Source organism: Panicum virgatum, chromosome 7K, assembly GCF_016808335.1.
Source record: "Panicum virgatum strain AP13 chromosome 7K, P.virgatum_v5, whole genome shotgun sequence".
NCBI classification, from domain to species: domain Eukaryota; kingdom Viridiplantae; phylum Streptophyta; class Magnoliopsida; order Poales; family Poaceae; genus Panicum; species Panicum virgatum.
In genome coordinates, this window is record NC_053142.1 from 39,923,778 (window position 1) to 39,947,804 (window position 24,027).

General features: G+C 48.9%; 2 protein-coding genes across 3 annotated transcripts; one reads left to right on the top strand and one right to left on the bottom strand.

The window, feature by feature from the left end:
* The first annotated feature begins 1,762 nt into the window (after window positions 1-1,762).
* On the top strand, window positions 1,763-2,468 carry LOC120642595 (defensin-like protein CAL1). The gene is made up of 2 exons (XM_039919189.1): window positions 1,763-1,945; window positions 2,048-2,468. Exons 1-2 carry the CDS (start codon window positions 1,870-1,872, stop codon window positions 2,224-2,226), a joined length of 255 nt encoding a protein of 84 aa, XP_039775123.1. The 5' UTR covers window positions 1,763-1,869; the 3' UTR covers window positions 2,227-2,468.
* Window positions 2,469-9,208: 6,740 nt separating this feature from the next.
* Window positions 9,209-13,331, bottom strand: LOC120642478 (gibberellin 2-beta-dioxygenase 6-like). Of its 2 annotated transcripts, none has more exons than XM_039919030.1 (3): window positions 12,490-13,331; window positions 9,766-10,150; window positions 9,209-9,689 (listed from the first exon to the last, which is right to left on the bottom strand). In XM_039919030.1, the coding sequence occupies exons 1-3, from the start codon at window positions 12,975-12,977 to the stop codon at window positions 9,447-9,449; spliced, it is 1,116 nt and encodes a 371-aa protein (XP_039774964.1). In that variant the 5' UTR covers window positions 12,978-13,331; the 3' UTR covers window positions 9,209-9,446. The 2 variants fall into 2 exon arrangements, with proteins under 2 accessions (XP_039774964.1, XP_039774965.1); XM_039919031.1 differs by having other exon boundaries at window positions 9,766-10,135; window positions 12,490-13,330.
* Window positions 13,332-24,027: the final 10,696 nt, after the last annotated feature.

The window sequence follows — 24,027 nt, forward strand, 5'->3', positions numbered from 1 at the left end:
ATTCCAAATAAAGAAATTCTATTGGAAGGAATTTGCATGTTATTCTAAGATTCTTTTTCTAGGAAACTTGATTGAAGATGTAGTTTTTACTTAGCCTTTTGAAACTATTGAAAACAAGTTTTGTTACAAAATAATTGTTTGAGTAAGTTGTTTAATTTTGAAGATAAAGCTTCCGCGTTTGCCATGAATATAATATGTATATGCGACAAAAGTTTATTTGCTTACTGTTGCTCGTCTTCTTATCTGACGTGTGCGTGACCTCGATCCGCATCTTCCTGCCTGAAGGATTATTGCTCCCTTCCCATCCTCCATCTACGTCTCCAGCAGGCAGCTACCATTATCTAGCACTGCCACGCAAACCAGCTCTAGCACGAAGCTCACCCACAATCTGCCTCCACCACTGATGATCAGCATTATCGCGCGTCTTCCCCACTAATAAGCCCAATCCTCACTAGAGGGCATGCACTCGTGACAACTCAAATCCGTGACCCTAACCGGTGGTGGTGGCGAGCAGCGCCAGGATGCAAGAGGAGGAGGAAGCGCTGTGCGCCCACGCCAGCTGGCAGTGACGAGCAAGCGGTGTGAGTGTGACAGGTACGTGATCGATCTCCTCCAGCAGCGTACAGAATCCCGAGGCGGCGACCGACCCATTGTCTCCCGCAAATGCATTTTAATTTTCCCGACGACTGCAGCTCCAACGTCTACCATTACAGAGCGAATGAGGCTGTGTTTAGTTGCAAAATTTTTCTCTCCAAACTTCACTATTTACCTATCACATCAAATTTTTTGCCTCATGCATGGAGTACTAAATGTAGGTAAATAAAAAAACTAATTGCATAGTTTTGATGTACGTTGCGAGACGAATCTTTTGAACCTAGTTAGCCTATAGTAGGACAATATTTACCACAAATAAATGAAAAGTGCTACATTATACTATAATATCCGATGTGACTCTTTTTACCACTTTTTGCAGATCTAAACACACAGCCTGAGCGAGCACCACGCCGTCCACGTACCGTCTGCCGGCGCCGAGGTGATTGTCCATGGCATGGCCCGATCAGCCAGCCAGTCAGCCACCGACCAGTTGTCGTACTGTGCGGACCTGAAGCTAGCTAGCTAGCGCTGTGCTCCATCCGGAGCTCGCGTCGATCCACTTGGCGGGCCACGCGTACCGCTCATGCATCTCGCTCAACACACAACACCATGTCAGGTCGGCGGTAGCTCGCGACGATCCTGCACAGCGCTGATCGAAGCGATGCGAGAATTAAAAAAAAAGGCAAAAAAAAAAAAGAAACGGTCCAACGGATCGGCGCGCGTAGCCACCCCCCGTGCTCTGCACGCACCTCCTGAAAACGCCGTGTAGCGCCTACCGAGCGCCACCATATCCACGCACGCCCCCCTGCCTGCCTGCTGCCTGCATCGACGCACGCACCACACTCCAAAGACATCCACGCGCCTCTCCTCAAGAACGGTGCACAATAGTACCAAGTCTTCCTATACTTTTTTCTTAAAAAAATACTGTATCAATAATTCTTTCTTTCTACAGTACATTTCCCCCCAAAAAAAATTCCCTGCGTATACTTATATTTTACTTGCACCGAGGCGTGAGTGTCGGGACACGACAAGCAAAGCTCGAACGCCGCACCGCCCTGGGGATGCGCAACCAATTGCCAAGTCTGGATTTATTTAAACAGGCGCCCCCTAATTAAACAGGCGCCACTATATAAACCCCTCCCGTCCCCGTCGCCTCCGTGCCAACCCCTCCAGTTCGAACAGTAGTACTAGCCATCAGTCACCGCTACACACGCACGCAGCCACCCCCGTGTGTGGTAGGACGATCTAGTACTACAAGTCATCAGCAGCGAAGAGATGGCTTGGACGACCTCCTCCCGCCGCGCGGTCGCCTCCGCCCTCTTCGTCGTCCTGCTGCTCCTCGCAGCCTCAGGTAAGTCATCAGCGTAGCCAAGCCAAGCGCATGCACGGACTTGCTTGCCGATGACGGCACGTGACGTGTTTTCTCTTTGGCCCGGCCGGGCCGCGCGTGCAGAGACGGGGCCGGCGCGGGTGGCGGAGGCGCGGCACTGCCTGTCGCAGAGCCACAGGTTCGTGGGCGCCTGCATGAGCTACCGGAACTGCGAGGGCGTGTGCAGGACGGAGGGCTTCCCGTGGGGCGTCTGCAGGTGGCACGGCATCGAGCGCAAGTGCTACTGCAAGAGGCTCTGCTAGGCGGGCCAGGCCCCGTTTGCTCCCATGGCCCTGCAATGAATTAGCTAGCTTGACCGGCCGGCCCGGCCCGTTTTCTGTTTACTTCACCGCATTGCATTGCATAGCTTGAACCGGTTGCCCCGGCCCGTTTGCCGTTATTCGCGTGCGCGTCTGTACCATTCCATGTCGCGTGCTTTACCGTGTAAGATGTTCTAGCTACCTGCTATCGAATAATATATAAGCTATGTCGTCGCCAAATTATTGTATCCGTGTCCTTGGAAGAAAAGGCTTATTTGCACACGTTTTAGTAGCAATCTTTGTCGTCTTAGAAATTTTCTAGATAGATTGTATTAATAACTAAGAGTCTGCAAACAAAACATGTTTGGATTATTGTGGAAGAAAGCTCTCCATAGAAATTGTTGTGAAAATTTTATTTTTGAAAAAAATTTATGCAAATAAATAAATAAATAAAAGTCAAGAACGTCGTCATCCGCGATGCATGATACGCGACACCCCTACCTTGCCACCACCATAATCCACCTCCACCACTGATTGCCAGCACTACTGTTCCTCTAGGTCCAAACCACAAGTGCGAGCAATCTCACTCCTAAAAAGTCCATTGCGGCGGCATTGGCGCATTGCCTAACCTAACCGGCAGCCGCCTAGGAAGGGAACCGGTTCCTATACTGGACTCGATGCCATCGACATACGGACCCCACTGCGATGGCCGCGGCTCCAACGGCTACTACTGTTATTCTGTTAACAGAGCACCACGCCGTCCGCGTCCCGTTTGCCGGCGCTGAGAATGAGATGCTCCATCGCCCGACCAGCCAGTCAGCCACCGACCACAGTTGTAGCGCTGTGATGCGCAGCTCGATTGGCTACTACTACTAGCGGCTGCTCGACCCGGAGCTGAGCTCGCATCGCTCCACTTGGCAGATCACGGGTACCCGCTCAACCATGTGTCAGGTCGGTAGCAACGATGCAAACAAATAGCGCAAGCACATGATGGGTGGGCGTTGTGTGGAACGATGATCAATCAGTGCATGTAGCCACCCGTGCTCTGCTTGCAGCTCGCCTGCTCCTGAAACCGTAGCCTGCCCAGCACTCAAACTGTCACACATCCACGCTCCCCTGCCTCGACGGTGCGCACGACGTTCCAAGGACATGGACATCCACGCTCCTCCAGATCTCTATCTGCCTCGATCTGGACGAGGTATTTTACTCGGCCTCGTTTAGATGCAAAGTTCAAATTTTCAAATTTCAAAACTAGCACATGCATGAAGTACTAAATCTAAATAAAATAAAAAACTAATTGCATAGTTTGCTTGCAAATTACAAAACGAATCTAATGAGTCTAATTAGGTCATGATTAGACACTAAATTGCTACATTACACATGTGCTAATGACGAATTAATTAGTCTTACTAAATTTGTCTCGTAATTTACATACGAGTTCTGTAATTAATTTTAAAATTAGACTCGACTAATGTACGGCCAGCCGTAATTTAGGCCGGCCGTATAGCCCGTCCCTTTTTGGAAGTCACGATTAGTAGCTTTCCTTGTATGACAAAAAACCAGTGAAGCAAAAAAATTGGCACTGGTTACAACTATTTTTTCCACCAAAAACAGACACGCGCCACAGTGGAACCACCTCCTCCTAATTTGCTTGCTTCTAGATGTTTGAACAGGTGCAAAAACAAAAAGCAACTTTTGAAACCTCATAAGCAAATTTATAAAAAAAATTGTAAGCAATTTAGAACATTTACAAAGTTTCGCCCCAACTAAAATTCCAAAACATTCACAAAGTTTCAAAACTACCAGCATACAAATCATGGTTGCCTTAAACAGTTGTAATGACCATAAAAAGATTGGAGCTACTACAACATAAAGCAATTTCTTGAAACCTCGTAAGCAAAACTTTGAAAAGATGTAAGCAAACTAGAATATATACAAAAGTATTTTCACCCTTCTAATTAAATTCTAAACATTCACAAAAACAAATTCTTCAGACCTCATCCTCTAGCACCAGAATAAAAAGCATGGCTTGGCTCCTTCAAATTTGTGAGCTGCTATAGAACGAAACACAAAGCAGCAAACAAAAATAATTGAATCAGTGTAAATGAAGAGGATAGATAATAAGAGTATAAAATGCTAAACTATATGACAAAACATACTAAACTGAAATGAAACTTTCCTTCAAAATTTGGTAAGTAAAACCAAAATGTTAAGACTAATTGAAGATGAAAAATTGATACAAAATCAAGTACATGCTGTAGTTCAGGTGAAACGAACAAAAAGATTTGCATCCCCCAATATTTCACATCACCACAAAAATCATGCTAAACTATGATACATAAATTACTCATCGATTTTGCCTATAGGTTGAAAGCCATAGATAAGGAGGTCAAACCAGGTGTGTGGAACTAGGCTGCACTATTCATATTTGTCTCCCTCTAGAATCTTTAATCTGGGAGCAGAAAAATCCTTGGAACAAGATCAAGCAAATACGGAAAAATGAAATGGTAGAACATAAAAATGCTAACCTAAGATAGATAATTTGCCAGTTGAATTCATATAAGTTGTCTATAAGTTATTGCTTATCATGTTGTAGTTCTTTGTATTTCTAATGGTCAGGGAAAAAATTGGATGCTATGTTTATGCCACTGGTTGTCGTACTTGCAGTAGGCATCGACCTTGGTGTTCTTCATCCCCTCCACCGCCTCCGGGAAGAAATCGCTCAGGAATTAGTCCATTTGAGTCACGCCACCTGGAACTACAATTTTGGTTGAATTGGACATGCATAATTAAATAGATCGAGTATATAACTGCTTGTTAAAACCAAACACAAATGAGAAAGCAGTAAAAGCTTGCAAAAATGACAAAGCTAATATTTATAAAATGTAGAAATGCCTCTGTACAAGAACAGACATGAGCACATGGCATTCTCTTGTTTTTGCTAATCAAATTCACTTCAAAAGCTAATAGATCGAAATATAAAATGATGGGATTAATCCGTGTATATCTTGATTTTACCGGTTTTGGGAAAATTCCGCTTAGATCCATGGAAATATAAACAATACTCCATCCTCAAAACCTAGATCTGGGTGAGTCTGACATACTGGAAGGAAGAGGGAGATGACAATGTAAATCGCGGAGGAGACCTTTCGTGCAGCAGGGGGGCTAGACGCCCATGGGGTTGCCTGAGTTGGGGCTCCAGCAGCGGGTCCACGTGCGCCATCTCCCGAATCTCCTCGCCCTTGTCCACGCCGCCGTCCTCGTCCGCCGCCGCCTCGACCTTATCATGCGCCCGGAAACAAACCCCACCCATGGTCAGCAACTCCGGCTGGAAACCGCCACTGGATCCAGCGCGCGTGCGCGCGTACGAACGCGTGGGACACAGCGTCCTTCCGTAGGGTCTCCAGGAACGACTCCTTCACCACCCCGTCGATCTGATCAAACAAGTGGAACAACATTCCATGAAGATCGAGGAAGCCGAGTCGTGCCTAGCCCCGACCCCCACACCCACTGCGGATCCGACCCTAGCCCCAGATCTGGGCCACCCGTTCACCTTCTCGCTGCCGGCAGGAGGAACCGCCACCGCGGCCCCGCCGCGTCCTCGACGGGGCAGGGGGCACGTCCAGCGCCATGGGCTCCAGCCCCAGTGATGCCTCCATGCGTCGGGGTTGGGAACGGAGGTCGCTGCGCCGGGTGAGGCCTCGCGCACGCCGCCGCATGGGGAGGGATGGCCCCCGTCTCTGCTCGCCGCTGCCGTCGCCCGGCCATCCCGCCACGCGCGGGCCCAGCCGTCCGCCGCCACCCACCTAGCCCGGACACCGCGCTCCTCTGCCGCCGGCGCGCACCGTGGCCGGAGCAGGGCAGCCGGGTGGAGGGCTCCGGCGATGGGAGCCCTCCGCGCCCGGCCCCGCGCGGAGGAGGCCGCGGCGGTGCTCGAGGCCGGATGCGCCGGAGGGAGGAGGGAGGGAAGGGCGCCGGCGAGGGAGTGCTTGGGAGGAGGGGCGCCGGTGAGGCGAGGAGGCGAGGAGAGGCGGAGAGGGCGACGGTGTTGTGCTCGGTCCCCGGGGTTGGGATGGGATCATGCCGGGGCCGTGATGCTCGGGCGGGATTCACGGGCGGATTGGGAGGCAGGAATTGAGCTGCCGGACCAATAGGAACGCGGGTACGCAGGGGCGGGTAGAGTCCCCCACGGTGAAAAAAAAACGACGGAGGGAGGGGCGCGGCCTCCTGATTGCACTGGTGGGAGGGTGATTTTTAGTTCACCAGGCATCCTGTCAACCACTTTGCGCTTACATGTGAGTCTTAAAGGGGTAGGTTGTGAGATGGATAGGTAGACTTTGCTTGGTAAAAAGTGTTTTAATTGTTTAGGTTATTTATAGTATAGATTAGGGGCTACTGCAAAGGAGATCCTGGTAGCCGGCCCGAGGAGGGCTAGCTAGCTTGGACCGGCCGGCCCCGGCCCGGTTGCTGTTATCCCGTCGCGTTCGCGTTCCCGCTGCTGTCGCGGTCACCGCCGTCGAGTCGTGCTTTCAGTTACGTGCCCGTCCCGGGGTACCTTGTGGTTTACTTTTGTAACATGTTTTATTGGCTACCTTGATCGAAACGGAATAATTAATAAACTCTGTCGATCGATGTTTTATTGGCTACCTTGATCGAAACGGAATAATTAATAAACTCTGTCGATCGGTGTGTCTGGACGCGCCACGCCAGTAGTCACTGGCGCACAGCCTCGCCGGGCTGCCGCAGAGGCCCGCCATCCGCTTTCAACCACAAAAGGCCTGGTAGCAGCACCGTGGGAGATTCGATTCCGTCCAACGTTCTTTGGTGCCGCTGGCTAGGGCGATAGGCACATGCAATGCCCTGCCCGGTGCTGGAGTGGGTGCGGCCGGTAACACGTCGCGCCCGGCCCCCCGGGCTGGTGGGGGTGCCGGTACGACGCCGATCTATGGCCAAAAGCTAGCTAGTTCTCGGAGGCTCGATTCCATCCCTTTTGCAGTCAGCTAGCGTCGACGGAGACGTCGATCTATCGCCGGAGAGGTCGATCGCGCGCGGGACGGGCGCGTCCACCCAAAAGGCGCCGGCCGTCCAGATCGACCGCGCATCTCGCGCGCCTCCGTGATCTGTTAGAGGAAAATGCCTCATTTCTGGTTTCCGTCAGGCTCTCTCTCAAATAATTGCGAGACACCATGATTAGGTGCTAGCTGCGAGAGACCCGATCCTAGCTTCCCCACCCACTGCACATCCACAGTTCCCTTGCTAGAGACTAAAGAGTCTTTAGCAGAGACGGGGAGAACCCGCATCATCAGGGGCTTCAGGCATCTCACCCAAATCGTCGTCGTCTCACAGTTGCCTAGACAGGGGCTCGCGGGCAGCCTCTGTCTTTCCTGCCTGTTTGGCCACGCCTGCGCCTCAGGTTCCCGCGGCGGCTGCTCGCCGGAATCTATCCCCGCATTGTCGGCACCACAAACGGAGGAAGCTCGCGCGAGCACGTCGGGGTCCGATGTGCGTGCGCGCGTGCCGAGCGCGACGGCCGCGAAAGCAAGGGGGGCGGATCTGTGGCGTTTCTGCTGCCGCCGGGTTCGCTCTCGCGCGCGCACGGCTCCTCCCATTCCATTCGCACGACCATGAAACGCTGAAACAGAGTACAGATATCAGAGATGTGATATGTGTGATGGCCGAGGTTTCTACTTTCTGCTTTCCTGCGACTTTTCTTTAAGGCTTTTGTTGCTTGCTAGCATGGGACAGAAATGGACAGCACATAAGGTGGTGAGTAGTGACCGATCAGAGCTGACGCAACTAGGGGTGGTAAAGGGTCTAATATTTTGAATTAGAAAATCTAAGAGTCAAGTCTTAAAAAAATCGGGCTCTAATTTTATACAATTTTGAGTTAAAAAATTTAAAGACTTTATTGGACTGTGAAGAAGCCACTAGGGCCATGGCCCATTACCACCCCTGCCTGTCACGCAACTAGTAGTATCTGCAGCCTCAGAATGAAAGCAGTGCTGTGCTCTGCTGGTGTTTCAATTATTGTCTCAAGCGGACCTATCAGTAGGCACCCTTCAAATGATTGGTTGGTAAGGATTTCATCTGATGACCGTGGGAAACCCGTTTTGGGGTTTGGTTGGTAAGGATTTCATCCGGGCATTGCTGGCAAACATCAGTTGCGGATTTGCCATCGGTGCAGGGGCTGTCAGAGTACATCGCAACGCCTGCAACTGGAATGCAAGCGAGAACGCCGGGTTGTGTATTTCTTTATTTTTCTGACGTTAACATAAACATGTGTACATACTCATAACCTCTATCGGAGTTATGGTAAACTTTACTTAGTGATTATATATATATATATAATTTTCCCTCTTGCATCACACATTCACACCTCGTGTGTCTTCCGTATACATTTAGTTGAAATCTTAGCTTGAGTTATATCAGGTCTTTGTTGCGACCAATGTGTGATATATACTGGGCTTTCTAATTTGGATCTTATTTGTTACTGCATCTTTTGTCCACATTTTAAGTTTGCAACGTTAGTGACTTTAGTGTTTATTTACCTGTTATTCAAAGCTCTGCTTTGCATTTTATTAAAAAAATGAGTACTAGGTCACTGCGCATTAGTTATTAACTGGCATGAATTATAAATTGTAAAGTGACATTTTTCATTATTGCTAAACTACGTAAATATATACTTGTTCTGCGTGGGGGCACCCAATGTGTTCAGACAAAGAGATTATTACCTTGGGAGGGAGGGAGGGAGGGAGAGAAAGAGAGAGAGACAGAGACGACTTTATTCACTGATATATGGTCGCACAGTTTGATTACGCGCCTTGAAGTAGCTAGGCAGAACATTCTAAAAAAAGCATGAATATATATATATATATATACGTGCAAAAAAAACATGAATATATATATATATATATATATATATATATATATATATATATATATATATATATATATATATATATATATATATACGTGCAAATGAAAATAAAGCAAGGCAAGAAATGCGCCACGAAGCACTAGTTAATCGATGTGTATGTTTGATAAGCGCACATGTCGTCGTCGTCGTTATAGTGATCTATATCACCTAAGCGAATAAAGGTGGGCGGAAAATGAAGAAGAAGAAGCAACAGCAGCAGCAGCAAAGGCTTCCGAGGCCACATATTCTTGTACGGTGAGCCCAAGTAACAGAATGATGCGCTCGCTCTCGATCTGGTTCCGGGCCATCACTGCGGCTGCTGCTTGAGGAAGTTTGGGAGCCCAATCTTTCTGCCGGTCCTCTTGACGTCCTCCTGCACCTTCCTCCTGTACTCCCCGAAGGTGAAGGTCCTGTAGGGCGACGGCTCGCCGCACGTGCCGACGGGCGCGTCGTAGGACGGGCAGAGGAAGTAGGCGGCGGAGAAGCGCTCCGCCTTGGCGTTGGCCACCACCTTGTGCTCCACGCTCTTGTACCGGTTGTTGCTCCACGCCTGCACACGTATACATAGATATCAGATAGTATCTCACTGTTACCGGTTGTACCGGAGGCAATCGTCGCACTGTTACCTGAAACAGATCGCCGATGTTGACGATGAGCGCGTCCGGGTGGGGCTTGACGGCCACCCAGCGGGCGTCCTTCATGAGCTGCAGGCCCCCGACCTGGTCCTGCCACAGCACGGTGAGGAAGTCGCTGTCCGTGTGGGGCACCAGCCCGAAGGTGTCCGCCGCGAAGGGGCACGCCGGGTACCGGTTCAGCCGCAGGAAGCACGTCGTCTCGTCGCACCCCGCCGGGAACGCCGCCGCCGCCGCCGCCGCCGCTGCCGCTGCGTGGTGAGGACCGCCCTGCATCAGTAGGCTCCCCGCCAGCGCCACCGCCACGGCCTTGGCCACCCGCGACATCGCGTCCGCCACCTCCTGCATCACGCGATTCACGCCCCTGCACGCACGATCGCTGGCGGTCGTTTACCTTACTTATTATCATATATGGTAATAATTCCTGCCTAGTAGCTAAATAATTACTGCTCGATCAACATCTATCTGAGTAGTACGTACGTACGTACGTACGTGTCGTCAGATATTTCCGCTGGCCTGGTTCCTCCACCGTACGTACGCGGAGGGATACAGCACGTGCGGCATAAAGGACTTTAATAATAATATAATATTATGTGATGATGTGGGAGATGGCGTTGTTAGGGTGGGTGGATGGACACGAGGGCGTCGAATTGGGTTGGTGTACTGAAAGCTCCCGTGTCTCGTGGTCGCGTACACCACCGCACACACGATATCGCCGCCCATTGGACTCGTACGCACCGGAACATAAAAGGCCGATAGCCAAGTCCGCGGCCCTGTGCACCGTCGAACTTCTCCAGTCCTCTGCTACTAGAATTAATTATTCTTTATTATTATTTATCCGGAGGAAAATTAATTAAATTATTGAACATAAGTATCCTAATCAACCTTGTTATGTTCTTTTCTCTATCCTTTCCAAAATGCAGAGGTGGGGGATTCTACTGCGAGCGTGGGAGAGGGAATCTTTTGATGTCCTTCGGGAGAGGATGAGTTCATGGAGGCTGCGACCTCTTGTGCGTTTCAGTCTAAACTGGTATCCCCAGAGTTTGTGTGCGTTGTAAATATCAAATATTTGATTTCTTTATAAGCAGGATGAACTCTCTTTTCAAAAAAAAATAATTAAATTATTTGCGAGCCGGCGGGGTGCATGCATACCTGGACGAGAGAAATATCCTGGGTCGTCATATCCGGGTACTACCCTACCGGACCTGGATCCCGTGCAATCGCTATAGCGACTGCAACTTAAGCAGTTGCACGATCCGGACCGTCGGCAGCGAATCGAAGGGACACAGGGGCTCAGGTCCCTTCGCCTTTGTCGGCGCAGCGGTCAAGAGCCGAGAGCAAGCGAGAGGTAGAGGGAGAGGCCTGGGATTTGGGAGAAATTGGGAAAGACGCCATCGACGACCTCTCGGCCAAGGCCAAGGACGAGGCGCGCAAGCTGCTCAGCTCCAACCACCTCTTCTCCGCGGCCAGGCGCCGGCCGCCGCGAGCTAGGCGCACCAGCAGCAGCAGCACCAAGCGGCGGCCCCCTCCCTTCTCCGCGAACGACGACGACGACAGCGACGACGCCCTGAGCAACAACGGGACGACGACGACTACTATGGCGACGAGGAGGGCGCACCCAGGACAGCGGCGCGGCCGCGGCGGAGGACGACAACGAGGACGACGCCGGCGGGAAGCGCGCGGGCGGCAGTGCAGCAGCTGAAGGGGCCCCTGCATGTTGTGTCCCTTCGATTCACTGCCGACGCTCCGGATCGTACAACTGCTTAAGTTGCGGTCGCTATAGCGACTGCACGGGATCTAGGTCCTACCCTACCCTACCATACCATGGATCGAATGGGACTAGATAGAGCTGCACGGGATCCAGGTCCTACCCTACCCTACCATACTGGCATACCATGGATCGAATGGGACTAGATAGAGAGCACCTTTGTGGGTGTGGCCCGGGCGGGCTAAAAAGATGCTACGATCTCCGTGGGTGGAGCACGGGGGCACACATGTGCCGACGTGCTTGCAGCTACGTACGAGCTGCGAGATGCACACATGTGTGTGATGCGTGGCACGTCTCGCTAGCTAGCTTTTTTTTCACTCGCCAATAAAGGACGTACATACGTCTCTGCTGCCGGCAGGCCTTGCTTTCATGGCCGTCCTGGATAAGAAACGGAAAAAGGCTGCTGTTACTATGTATTATACCCCCATATAGTATGGCCCTGCTTAGTTCCCACCCCCATAAATCCTGTAAACGAAAAAAACATCACATCAAATATTTCGATACATGCATGGAGTACTAAATGAAGTCTATTTATAAAACTTTTTGCATAGATGGGCTGTAAATCGCGAGACGAATCTAATGAGCCTACTTAACCCATGATTTGCAACAGTGATGCTACAGTAACCATCTGCTAATTATTAATTAATTATGGATTAATTAGTATCATTATATTCGTCTCGCGATTTACAACCCATCTATGCAAAAAGTTTTGTAAATAGACTGCATTTAGTACTTCAAATTCGCAAGATTCCATCGCAAATTTTTTTTGCAAAACATCCGAACACGGCCTATAGTAAGCAGCAGCTATAGCCTGAAACTTACGCTACAGTAACAGTGTAGCACAAGTTGGAGTGCATGCAAGACCAAAGCGGTAGCTATGCCAGATAGTCCTTTGGCCGCGTAGAGACGGCGGGCGGGGCATGCTATAGGGGCCTCGGGCGCGTACGTACCTCAGGGAGCCGAGCTCGCCGAAGTCGCAGGCGCTCCCGGAGATGCTGGCGAGCGGGACGTGGAAGGCCTCCGACCACGAGAGGTGGCGGAGCGACGTGGCCGTGGGGGCGCCCCACCGGTAGGAGCCGTTGAGGAGGCCGGCCCGGGCCTTGGTCTCGAACGGCAGCCGGAACAGCCGCGCCTGCTCCGCCCGCAGCCGCTCCAGGAGCGCGCCGCCCACGCCGTGGTTGGTCACCTGGAAGAAGCCCCACTCGGAGGCCGCCCGCGCCATGGCGTCCGCGCACGCCGCCCTCCTCGCCTCGTCGCCGCCGCCGCCCGCCAGCAGGCACCCGATGTCGATCAGGGGCAGCTCGCGCTCCTGCACGGCGGCCGCCGCGCGGCCCTCGCCCGCCGCAATGCCGCCGCCGCGGCGGAGCAGGTCGAGGTAGCTCTCGGCCAGGGGCGGCTCGGCGCCTCCGCCGCCGCCGCTCTCCGCGAAGGCCGGCATGGCGATGGTTGTCGATCGGTCCGAGAGGCCGCTACGTCGTTCGTGTGTGCGAAGACAGACTCGCTCGCTCTCTCTCTCTCTCAAGTCGTGTCACGTACGCTGTTCGCACACGTCGTGCGCGTTCACTCTACTAGCTTTGCTGCTGCTGCTGCGTGGACTGGCTCATAGAGAAACGGGCGCCCACCGCGCCTATATATATAGGCGGGGGCAGCGTCCGCGTGCTGGCGCGGGTGAAAGGCTGAAATGGGCGCGGTGGACATGCACTCGGTCTCACATTCTTGGCTTGCATGGGGAGCGCTGCGCCGCTGCCTACTGCCGCGCGCGAGCTGAGCACCTAGAGTTGACAGTCGAGTCCTTCACAGTGGCGCGAGCCGTGTGCGACGGAGAGCCATGATTCGTGGGAAGAAGATAGGCACGCCAACGATCGACACTTGCGCTTGCGGGGCCGGGAGCAATAAGTTACGGGGGGCCGCGCCTTTAATTTGACCGGAGGGATTCATTGAAACCGAAAAGTGCAAGGGGCCGGCCGGTGGATTGAATGTGGGGCGAAAGCTACGCGGGCGACGTAGAGACTTGAAATAATGCGTAGTTGAGACACAATTGTAGGCATACGACACTGTCGTAGTGTCGTGTGCAAGTACTATCTCCATGTGAGAGCTGACACTGAGACCCTGGCCGTCTCATTAGTCATGACTCTCATGCTTAACCATTACTTGGTGAATCAGTACCTGGCACTGGCAGCAGACGGTAGTACTAGTAGTACTCAAAAGTCAAAATCACCGGCGGACTAGCTGCACGGCTGCGAAAAGAGCTCATTTCTTTTTTACGGTTTTACTGTACAGCCAGATATTTTGTTTTGGACAGACGACAGAGACAGCTACAGTAACGAAAAGAAGCAGGTTCTTCGTCGTCGTCGAGGGAAAACTTTGGTTGGGCAGGGACAAGGTAGACCATGAGTTCTTGCTTCCTCTGCCCTTCAGAGTTCATTGGTGGTACTTGGTGTAGGGCTGTCGCCTGACGGGTGGGGGCCGTGGGACAGGCCGACAACGGGTTGTTCTGCTCAACCTTTATGCGTGAGATAGAGCATGTCACTCCACAGCTGCACACGCCTGCACATGGCGAAAACAAGAAGCCGGCGTACCGCGCAGGGTGAGATGGTAACATGGTTGCATTGACCGTCGCTCATCGCATTGACAATCCGGAGTTCCGGACGGCCTACACCCTACTGGTGTTGATCACTCACAGCCCGTTGGACGCACAGAGCGACAGGCCAGCACCAACAGGAGCCGGAATCTATTCGGTCTGGTGCGTCGAGCGTCAAGATGCGCGAGTATTTTATACGGGTAGTACCTACGTGGGTGTAGAAGCAGTTGGTGGTGGGTCAGGTCAAAGGATCAAAAGCAGACTCTTGAAGCAGTATCCGACACAGAGAAACACGAGTGCGTGACCAGAGTATTGGCAGAGCTTGAAGCCTGCATGTTCCACCAGCAGTCCGAAGGCCCGACAAAGTTCCAAGCGTCAAACACAGCAACGATTAAATATTCTTTCTAGTAAAAAAAAGTCGTGGATTTTGTTTAGTTTGCGAAAATTTTCAGATTTTGATACTGTAGCACTTTCGTTGTTATTTGACAATTAATATTTAATTATAGACTAATTAGGTTTAAAAGATTCGTCTCGTGCTAATTAATTGGACTGTGTCATTAGTTATTTTTTTCAATTACATTTAGTACTCCATGCATGTGTCCAAAAATTTTATGTGACGGATACTATAGAAAATTTTTGGGAACTAAACAAATATGCCATACATTCTGTGCATTCGGCCACAGATTCGGTGTGGGGATCACGCGTAGGGGTCCATTGTATATGCAGCACAAGGAGCCGGATGCGCATCGCTTGTGATGGAGCAGGGCGAGCTCGATCGTGTACATATGCCGCCTTGCCTGTTCTTTATTTGCCCTAGCTTGCTCAACTACTCTTGCCTACGATTCTAGCATTTCTATATGTTAAAAGCCCCGAGGCTACGCCGCCGGCCAGACAGGCCACGTCGGCCAAAATTAGGCAGGCCACGTCGGCCAAAATTATTTCGGCCATCCAATCGCGATCCGATGGCTACGGATGGAAGAGAATTTTACTATTTCGGAGTACTAAATAAAATCTATTTACAAAACCTTTTACACGGATGTGTTGTAAATCATGAGACGAATCTAATGAGCATACTTATTTCATAATTAACTCATAATTAGTAAACGATTACTATATTATCACTGTTACAAATCATAGATTAAGTAGACTCATTAGATTCGTCTCGCGATTTACAACCTATCCGTATAAAAAATTTTGTACTACATGTTAAACCCACGAGGCTACGCCGCCGGCCAGGCAGGCCACGTCGGCCAAAATTATTTCGGCCGTCCGATCGCGATCCGATGGCTACGGATGGAAGAGAATCTTACTATTTCGGAGTACTAAATAAAATCTATTTACAAAATCTTTTACACGGATGTGTTGTAAATCATGAGACGAATCTAATGAGCATACTTACTTCATAATTAACTCATAATTAGTGAACGGTTATTGTAGTATCACTGTTACAAATCATAGATTAAGTAGGTTCATTAGATTCATCTCACGATTTACAACCTATCCGTATAAAAAGTTTTGTAAACAGATTTTATTTAGTATTCCATGTATGTGTTCAAATATTCGATGTGATATTTTTTTGGGTAAAATTTTTGAATCTAACCGCGGCCCAAGTTTCTATTTCGGAGTATTAAATAAAATCTATTTACAAATCTTTTGCACGGATGGGTTGTAAATCACGAGACGAATCTAATGAGCATACTTACTCCATGATTAACTCAAAAATATTGAATGGTTACTGTAGTATCACTGTTGCAAATCATGAATTAAGTAGACTCATTAAATTCGTCTCGCGATTTACAACCTATCTGTGTAAAAAGTTTTGTAAATAATTTATTTAATATTTCATGCATGTGTTCAAATACTCGATGTGACGTTTTTTGTGGTAAATTTTTTGAATCTAATCACGACCCAAGTTTCTATATGTGAATGCCCCGAAGGTCGGCGCAAGAGCAGACCGGCCACATCGGTAAAAAGATTTCCAACATTCGATCCTAAATTGACGGTGCATGAGATTGGCCGTGCCATACCTTTGAGGCCTTGAGACACGAATAGTCCACGCGTCAGCTCTCCGTTAGGTCACTGCAAAATATCTGAATTTAGAACTCTCGACCGGTAATTTTGATGGCCTCCGAATGGGTGTGTGCTGTACTGCAATGACGGCAGTGAAGCTAGGCCGGAGAGCCACGCGTCGAGTTTGGGCGGGCCGCCGGGCACGTCCTCGACGGGTGCGGCAAGTTCATGCCGTCACTGGCGGGCGACCCGGCCTAGCTCCGGTACGCCGCGGTGCCGCAGGTCGGGCGTGATAGCCGCGCATTGCAGGGTGAGGAGATGCCCGAGGACCGCTGCCGACCGCCTTCGACGGCGAGATTGAGACGTCGGATTTCAGCTACTATTTTTTGCCTTTTTTTGCTTTGAAAATAAATATCCTATTTCTATCTATGTATATCTATTTGTCTATACATCTACTACAAACCTCTATATAAACTTATATTGCCAAACGGAAACAACAAAATAAATTACGCGCGCCAAGGCGCGCGCAAGTCACTCGTTTCAGTGATTCCCTCCTACTAGATAGTACTAGTAGGCAGCATGCGGAAATTTCAAAAATTTAATAGAATCATACTACTAGTATGTAATAAGAAATCGAAAAAGAAACTTTCATCGGCCGGCAAAGGCTCAGTACCTGCCGACTGCCGAGACAGCAGCAGGCTCTCCGGAGTCGTTTACCGGTCCTACTCGGAGTAGGTTTATTCCGATCTTTCCACCGCCTCTCCTGCAATTTGCAGCTCGCGCGGCGGCAGCGGCGTGGCGCTAAACAAACCACGAAGCTCCCGTTCTTGGTTCCCGTCTAATCTACCCGTCCCTGTCTCTTGTCCGACTTTTCTTAGCGAAAATGCAACGGAAATGGCCTCCGATGGGACGCTTTCCTGAGCTCCGAAACAAAACGGGGAAAAGAAAAGGAGAAAGAAATCCCTCACGTCCACCTGCGCCGGGGGCACACTGCTGCCGGCCGGGCACTTCTTTTCCCGGCCGGCCGCCGCGGCGGCAGACTCCCGACGCGGAAGGCGGCCTTCTGCTGCTCCTGCCCGAATTCCTCGTCAAAACACTGTGCCGCTGCCGCTGCCGCTGCCGCATCCGCCCGAGGCGGCACAGTGGGCGATGTCTCAGGGTTCGCGGTTAGAGCACGTAAACGCATGGAATGCCAACAGACATTATTGACATCATATTTATTTTTATATTTTTATTTGAACACGAAATTAAATATAAATAATATTAAATTTTACTAAATCGAATTCGAATGCAATCAAACATTCATACTCGGACTCAGGCGCCGGCCGTCGGGATGGGCCTGGGCCGCCCGCTGACACACGCGCTTGGTCCCTCAGCGGCAGCCAGCAGCGGCGCAGGAACCGTTCGCCAACCGGCGGGCACGTGGTGGGCAGCTAGCTAGAGCCTACCGGCCATGATCAGCTCTCATTAAGTACATATACTAAAGGGCCAAGATTTAGGGCCTCCTCATGAGTCGTGGCCCCATGCGGGGCCCGAGCACTGTTCATACAAGTCCCACATACTATTCACGTGGGGCCCACGTACTATTCAGGCGGGACTCACGTGGGGCTCACGTACTATTCAGGCGGGGCCCACGTGGACCCATATACTATTCAGGCGGGACTCACGTGGGGCCCACGATTCTATTAAGTTAGTCTTTTTATCTTAAAAAAATATTGTTCTTCCATTATTTGACAATACAAAATATATTTAACTACTTCCTACATACATAAATAATAACTAAATTTTGTATACTACATTTACATGTGGTAGTTGTACTACTTCTTGGGTTTTGATTTCCCTCCGTAAATCCACAAATTAATTACATATACTAAAGGGCCAAGATTTGGGGCCTCCTCATGAGTCGTGGCCCACGTGGGACCCGAGCACTGTTCATGCGGGTCCCACATACTATTCACGTGGGGCCCACGTATTATTCAGGCGGGACCCACGTGGACCCATGTACTCTTCAGGCGGGACCCACGTGGGGCCCACGATTCTATTAAGTTAGTCTCTTTATCTTAAAAAAATATTTTTCTTCTATTATTTGACAATACAAAATATATTTAACTACTTCCTACATATAAAAATAATAACTAAATTTTGTATACTACATTTACATGTGGTAGTTATACTACTTCTTGGGTTTTGATTTCCCTCCGTAAATCCACAAAATATAATTAAAATGTTCATTCATTTCTAATCTTATTTTTTTCCTACTAAAGTAATTAAACTATACCTACTGACACAAAAAAAAATTTCTAAGAAAAAATTATCTGTACCTCTATACTACAATGCTTGAGATTGACGCGCTCTCAGACACAAAACTACTATGCCGCTTTACTGTAATTTTTAGATCTAACTCAATACATCGATACGACGTTGCTTCGAACATAGTAACGGATAATATCTTTCTATTAATATTTTAGGTCCACGTTTTTGCTATAGGCGCGCGTAGCGCGCCAACCTGACTAGTTTCAATAAAAGCAGATGTGATCTTCTATAGTATTTTGCATGCATTGAAGATGCTAACAATATATATGTGTAAATGAAAACAAAGCAGAAAATAACGTGCATGAAGCATGGCATCAACCTCACTTGTTGATGGCCAAATACTCCAACAAATCATTGAGCTTGAAAGATCTTCAGAATCGATCATCCTATTCGGCTTCAGTAAACATACAGTACACATAGGCACTGTGCGTTGCACATGGTGTCTTGATGTCCTCGTTTTACAGTAAAAACATATCTATGCAGTTAACAAGAAAAGAAGATACACCACAGTCAGTTATATGAAATTTTTCTAAAAGTAAATAGAACTTTACCAATCAAATGCGCAAATAAACATCCCTAGTACATCATGGTTTTTGTCAACCTAGTATCATTTTCTGACAAGAATACTAAGGTTGAATCAATCAAGAGTCCCCTAAACCCTAAACACTACTACAACTTTCATATTTGAAAATCAGCAAAACGTCTACAAAAGATGTTGCTGTTTGATCACAAGATCGACACTACTCAATTATATATCCTGACTGCAACCAGTAAAATTAAAAAGTGAAACCTGCAAGGCTATGCATGAAATGAAATGTTAGATCTACAGCTTGGTTTCAGATAACTCACATGCCGAGGGCAGCATCCGTCTGTTTTTTCAGAACAAGACTTGTGCAAGGTGACATCACAGTGATTAACTGAACATTGCACCCTTTCATCCGGCAGAATACTCTTTGAGCAAATCAGGCACTCAACCTAAATCCAAAGGATTTTGACATTACTTTTTGCAGTAAATCAGAGCACCATAGTTCCTTTTCTACCTCAATTAAGACAAGATCTACTACATATGGACCGGACCAGTACTGTGGGAACTGTGAAGACATCACTTTTCTTCAGAAACCTTTCAAGTAAATCAGAATGCTGTAATATGAAATCTTGACATCATTTATTCATTTATTGACCAACCTTCCCTTCTGTTATCTCTTATGTAACTGGCATATACATCCATTCCCTGATTTCCTCGATGTCATTGTTGTCTTGCAAAGATTTATGCAATAGTCTAATGCTATTTTCTTCTTCGCTTATTTATCAGCAACCATACCTACAAATCATGAAGCTAAGAAATGCCTCCAAAGTTCTGCCTATTTAAACTTCATTATTGCGGTCTGACAGCCTCCTTATGTCAGTTCTATCACACTTGGTGACTTGGATGATCAGGTACTCAACAATTTGTATGTGTTTTCAAATCATTTGGTCCAGAGAACATTCCAAAATCATCTACATCCGTGTTTTCTAATGGAAGATTACCCAGGAAAATTGGCCCTGATCAATACAACTTCAGCTTCCTGTAGACGAACAGTCACTAATTCTAGAGAAAACAGATTTAATTCTCACTTCTATGTGGGTATACTCTGAATATATAAAGTTAACCGTTACTTTGATGTACCATATTTCTAAATTTTTTTCTGAGTCCGTCTGTATGGAACACTTGAATTATACCACTGTCTGTGTTCTCCCTTATTCTTTCGTTGAAGCAATCCCCTTAATCTTTGCCAAACAGCTTGCATGGAAATGCAACTGGTTGCTTTACTCCAATTGTGCAAGAAAGGTGGCATCCCACTCCCAATTCCTATTGTCATGCAGTGGTGTTCCTATGGAAATCTAGTTCTACCTCGTGCTCGCTAAAGCGGGAGACAGGAGGACCGGCCGAGCGCCCGAAGGTTCACCCGGGTTCGTCACGATTTGGTTCGTGTGTCTTCCTCCTTCCATTCACCCTGAAAAATTTGGGAGCACTTGCAGCATCAATGCTCGCCGCCATGATTACTTTAACGGGCCGGTGCGGATTAGTGTTAAGCGGCGAGCTGCAAAGTCAAGGAGAAGGGAATCGGAAGGAACCTATTCGCCTCTAACTCCTTCGCAGAAAACAAAAAACATCTACTTTGCCAACTTTCCCCGTGAGCACTTTGCTTTTGCCCGCCACAGTTACTAGGCAAATTGATAGATATAAAATAATAATATGGATTATCTATGAACTAAAAAACTCATCTAACAGCATGGACATGGTATATAACAGTTATCCTATGTGAAGTTTATCAGGGGACAAGTGATACTCAAATGTTCGGCGACAGTGATTGAAAAGATGGCTCCTTTTTGGTGGATAGATAGTCAACATTTATTTCTTTCTATTTTTACAAGAAAACATAGAGTCTTGTTCTTTTAGATTTGATATGATATTACAACTCAGAAACTCACAACACACACTTGCCCTTATGAACTTTTGTACGTAAATTCTACCCCTATGAGCAACTTCAAAGACTAAGTTTGTAAATCCTCGAGATTGACGAAATCATTACAGACGTCTCGCAGCCGAAAAAAATACTGCCTACCACTCGCAGATGCTGCCAGTTATTGGAAGCACAACGATAAGGTCAAGTTATAGGACGGGTCGGACACATTAAAGGCTTTGCTGTGCTACTCTCCGCGACGAACAGATAATCCTACGAATGATAAGTGGACTAATAAAATTATAAAGCGAGCTTTACATGGCCCCTTCTCTTTCTAAAAAAGGAGCATATTGCTTTCAAATAAATGGTTGACTTTCGAGCACTCGCAGATGCATTCGAGAATATTTCATCATAGATCTATCATCTGAAAGATCTAATATATTAATTATTATATTACTCAACATAGCACAACACGTACGCAAAAGAGTAAAATAACATATCTTAAATTATAAACTTAATTGTTATATATCTATATATCATTGGATTGTAGATATTAGTAAAATATACTGCGTTCCAGCCAATTTCATAGGACTGTATGTATATAATCTCATATTTCCCCCCTTGATCTCAACGGTTAGGATAGACCACACACATCCTATACAGTTTGAAAGAAACAGACGACGTGACAAAATTTATCAAGTTGTAGCAAACTACAACACAACTTTATCTTTAGTTCCGTTCACCACCATTAAAACGCATGCATAGAAAGAAAGACTCCCTAAAGACAACCCTCCAACAAGAAAACGGCACGTGCGATGCTACCACGGTCGAACCGGTAAAGCCACACGTATACTTTCATTCTAAAAGAGCAAATTATTCGAACAAATCAACGAATGCCTAGAAAATCTTATATATGACTCTTATGAAATTAATAGGATCCAGCTTGGTTCCTCGTTCCGATTTGGTGGAATTCTATTAGGATCTTATGGTCCGGATCAGGTCCTGGGAATCTCGATCCTTTCAGGACAAAGATCGTTTCTTTTTTTCGGTCCTTTGCCTTAAACGTTAAACAAAGTGAAGAATAACATCTATAAATAATTCTGCTCTACAATCTTGATCCTCATTCGAATTTCGTATCTATGATGATGAAAAGTTGAAGATGATAAAGATCGACAGCAGGAACCTTGCTGCCCACAAGCATTTTTGGCGGCAATTCGTGCATCTCGTTGGATCCCGAAACGCCATTTCGTGCCCACAGTGGGGAGAATTTTTTTGTCGGCAGTATGGATCCTCAGCTCACTGAGGCTGTCCACAATGGCAAGAGCAAGAGCAAATTTGCTCTTGCCTCGTTTCCCACGCCCTCTCTGTCTACAGTGCCAAACAGTACATCTACAGTGCCAAACAGTAGATTTACTCCTCCATTTCGTCCTATCGCTGTGGACGGTCTGAAGCTCACCGATGGCTTTCGACAGACAGCAGTGACCACGAGTCGTTTTGACTTTTGAGTGCTTCCCCGGCTCTTCTCCCACGATATTGCCGGAGAATTCTCTGCAAATCGCACCCGCGGATTCGGGATCGCTGTCCATCGGCGTTGAAAAAAAAAAACACCTGCGTCATTCCATCAAAATCATCTCGATTTGCCTTTAGCCCATCAGCTGAAAGTCTGAAACCTCACACGGGCACACACATCGGTCGGCAAGGATTCACCCACCCAGGGAGAAAGTGCAGGAAGATCCAGTCCACCAGCTGATTGCCAGTGAAAACAGAGGGTTTAGAGATGTGACTGGCAGTGCCAATGGCCGTGGAATTTTCCCGGGATGAAGATTTGTCTCGCGCGTTTCGTGACGAGCAGCCGCAGGAGAGGAGCTGGAGTGCGGGCCTGTTAGTGGCCCCTCTGTCCCCTTGTCGGCGTGACGGCGTTGCAGCTTTGGACCAAGCGGAGCGGGGGCGCTGTCTTGCTTGTACGTGCTGTCTGATGCCTCGCTTGGCCTCGTAGGACGCCGGACCGGACCACGCGGCAGGCGCTTTGCTGCTGGTGCTAGTACCTGATCGCCTGCCAGTCAACAACTGCTACTGTACCCGTGTTGAACTGGGGAATAGTCGGAGTCGGTACTCAGGTACTAAATAAAGCTCCTGTAGCACGTACGGATTCTCTCCCAGTAGTGGTCACGCTGCTGTTGAGCGACAGGCGGCAAGGCATGGTGCTGCATGTGTGCTTGCCTGAATTTTTCTCCTACGTCCGTGCATGGCACGAACTGCCGTCGTCCTGCGTTTCTATCAGTGGGCAACAAGCACAACAGCACAACTGCACAAGCTTGTCCTATTGCGCGTCCTCGTTCAAGGCCTGAGGGCAGATGTTACCAACCGCGCGTCGGGGCTCCGGCCTCGGAGACAAGACTAAGCGCACGGCATCGGTGTGCCGCGCTCCCGTTCCCTTTCCCTGCACGCGTCGCATCGCGTGTCCTTGAGCGGAGGCGCCGGAGCGAAGAGAGTTCCACAGGGTCGGGTCCTGCTGCTTCCCCGCGGGGCTGCAACCGCGCGCGGGCGCGGGCGCGGGCGCGGTGCCTCTCCGCAACACGAGCTTAGTACGACCAGCACACCAGTCACCTGGTGGGGCGTGGGCCCGTTCGCCGGCAGGCCAGAGAACACGCGGGGCCATGGCTGCTCGGAGCTCGTTTTCTCCTCTTGTACGCGTTTGTCCTGTCGGCGGCACGGCAGCGCGCCGCGCGCGTCGTCCCGGCGGCCGGCGACGCGGCCCCGTCGTCGTGGTGGGGGCAAGGCAAGGTGCGTGCTTGCTTATTCTTGTTGGCACCGGCATGCGGGAGCCCCAGATAAAGACGTGAACAAGATTCAGCCAGCCTTCATCCGGCTCGCTCGCAGAGTGACGCTGACGGGTTCAGCCTTCAGCCTCAATGACGCTACTGCTACAGCCTACAGGCCGGTTTAGATGGGCCAGGGCTTTGGTTCAAATAATCTCGAGCACCTCTTCAGTACTGGGCCTACATATACATATGTCCCACTCACCCTGGCTTTCTGATCCAATTAGCGCGCCCAACAAGGTTGGCCCACTGAGAACTACGAGCCCAACCCAAGTTCCCAACTATGGATCATGATACAGCTAGGCCTAGGCCCCCTGTATC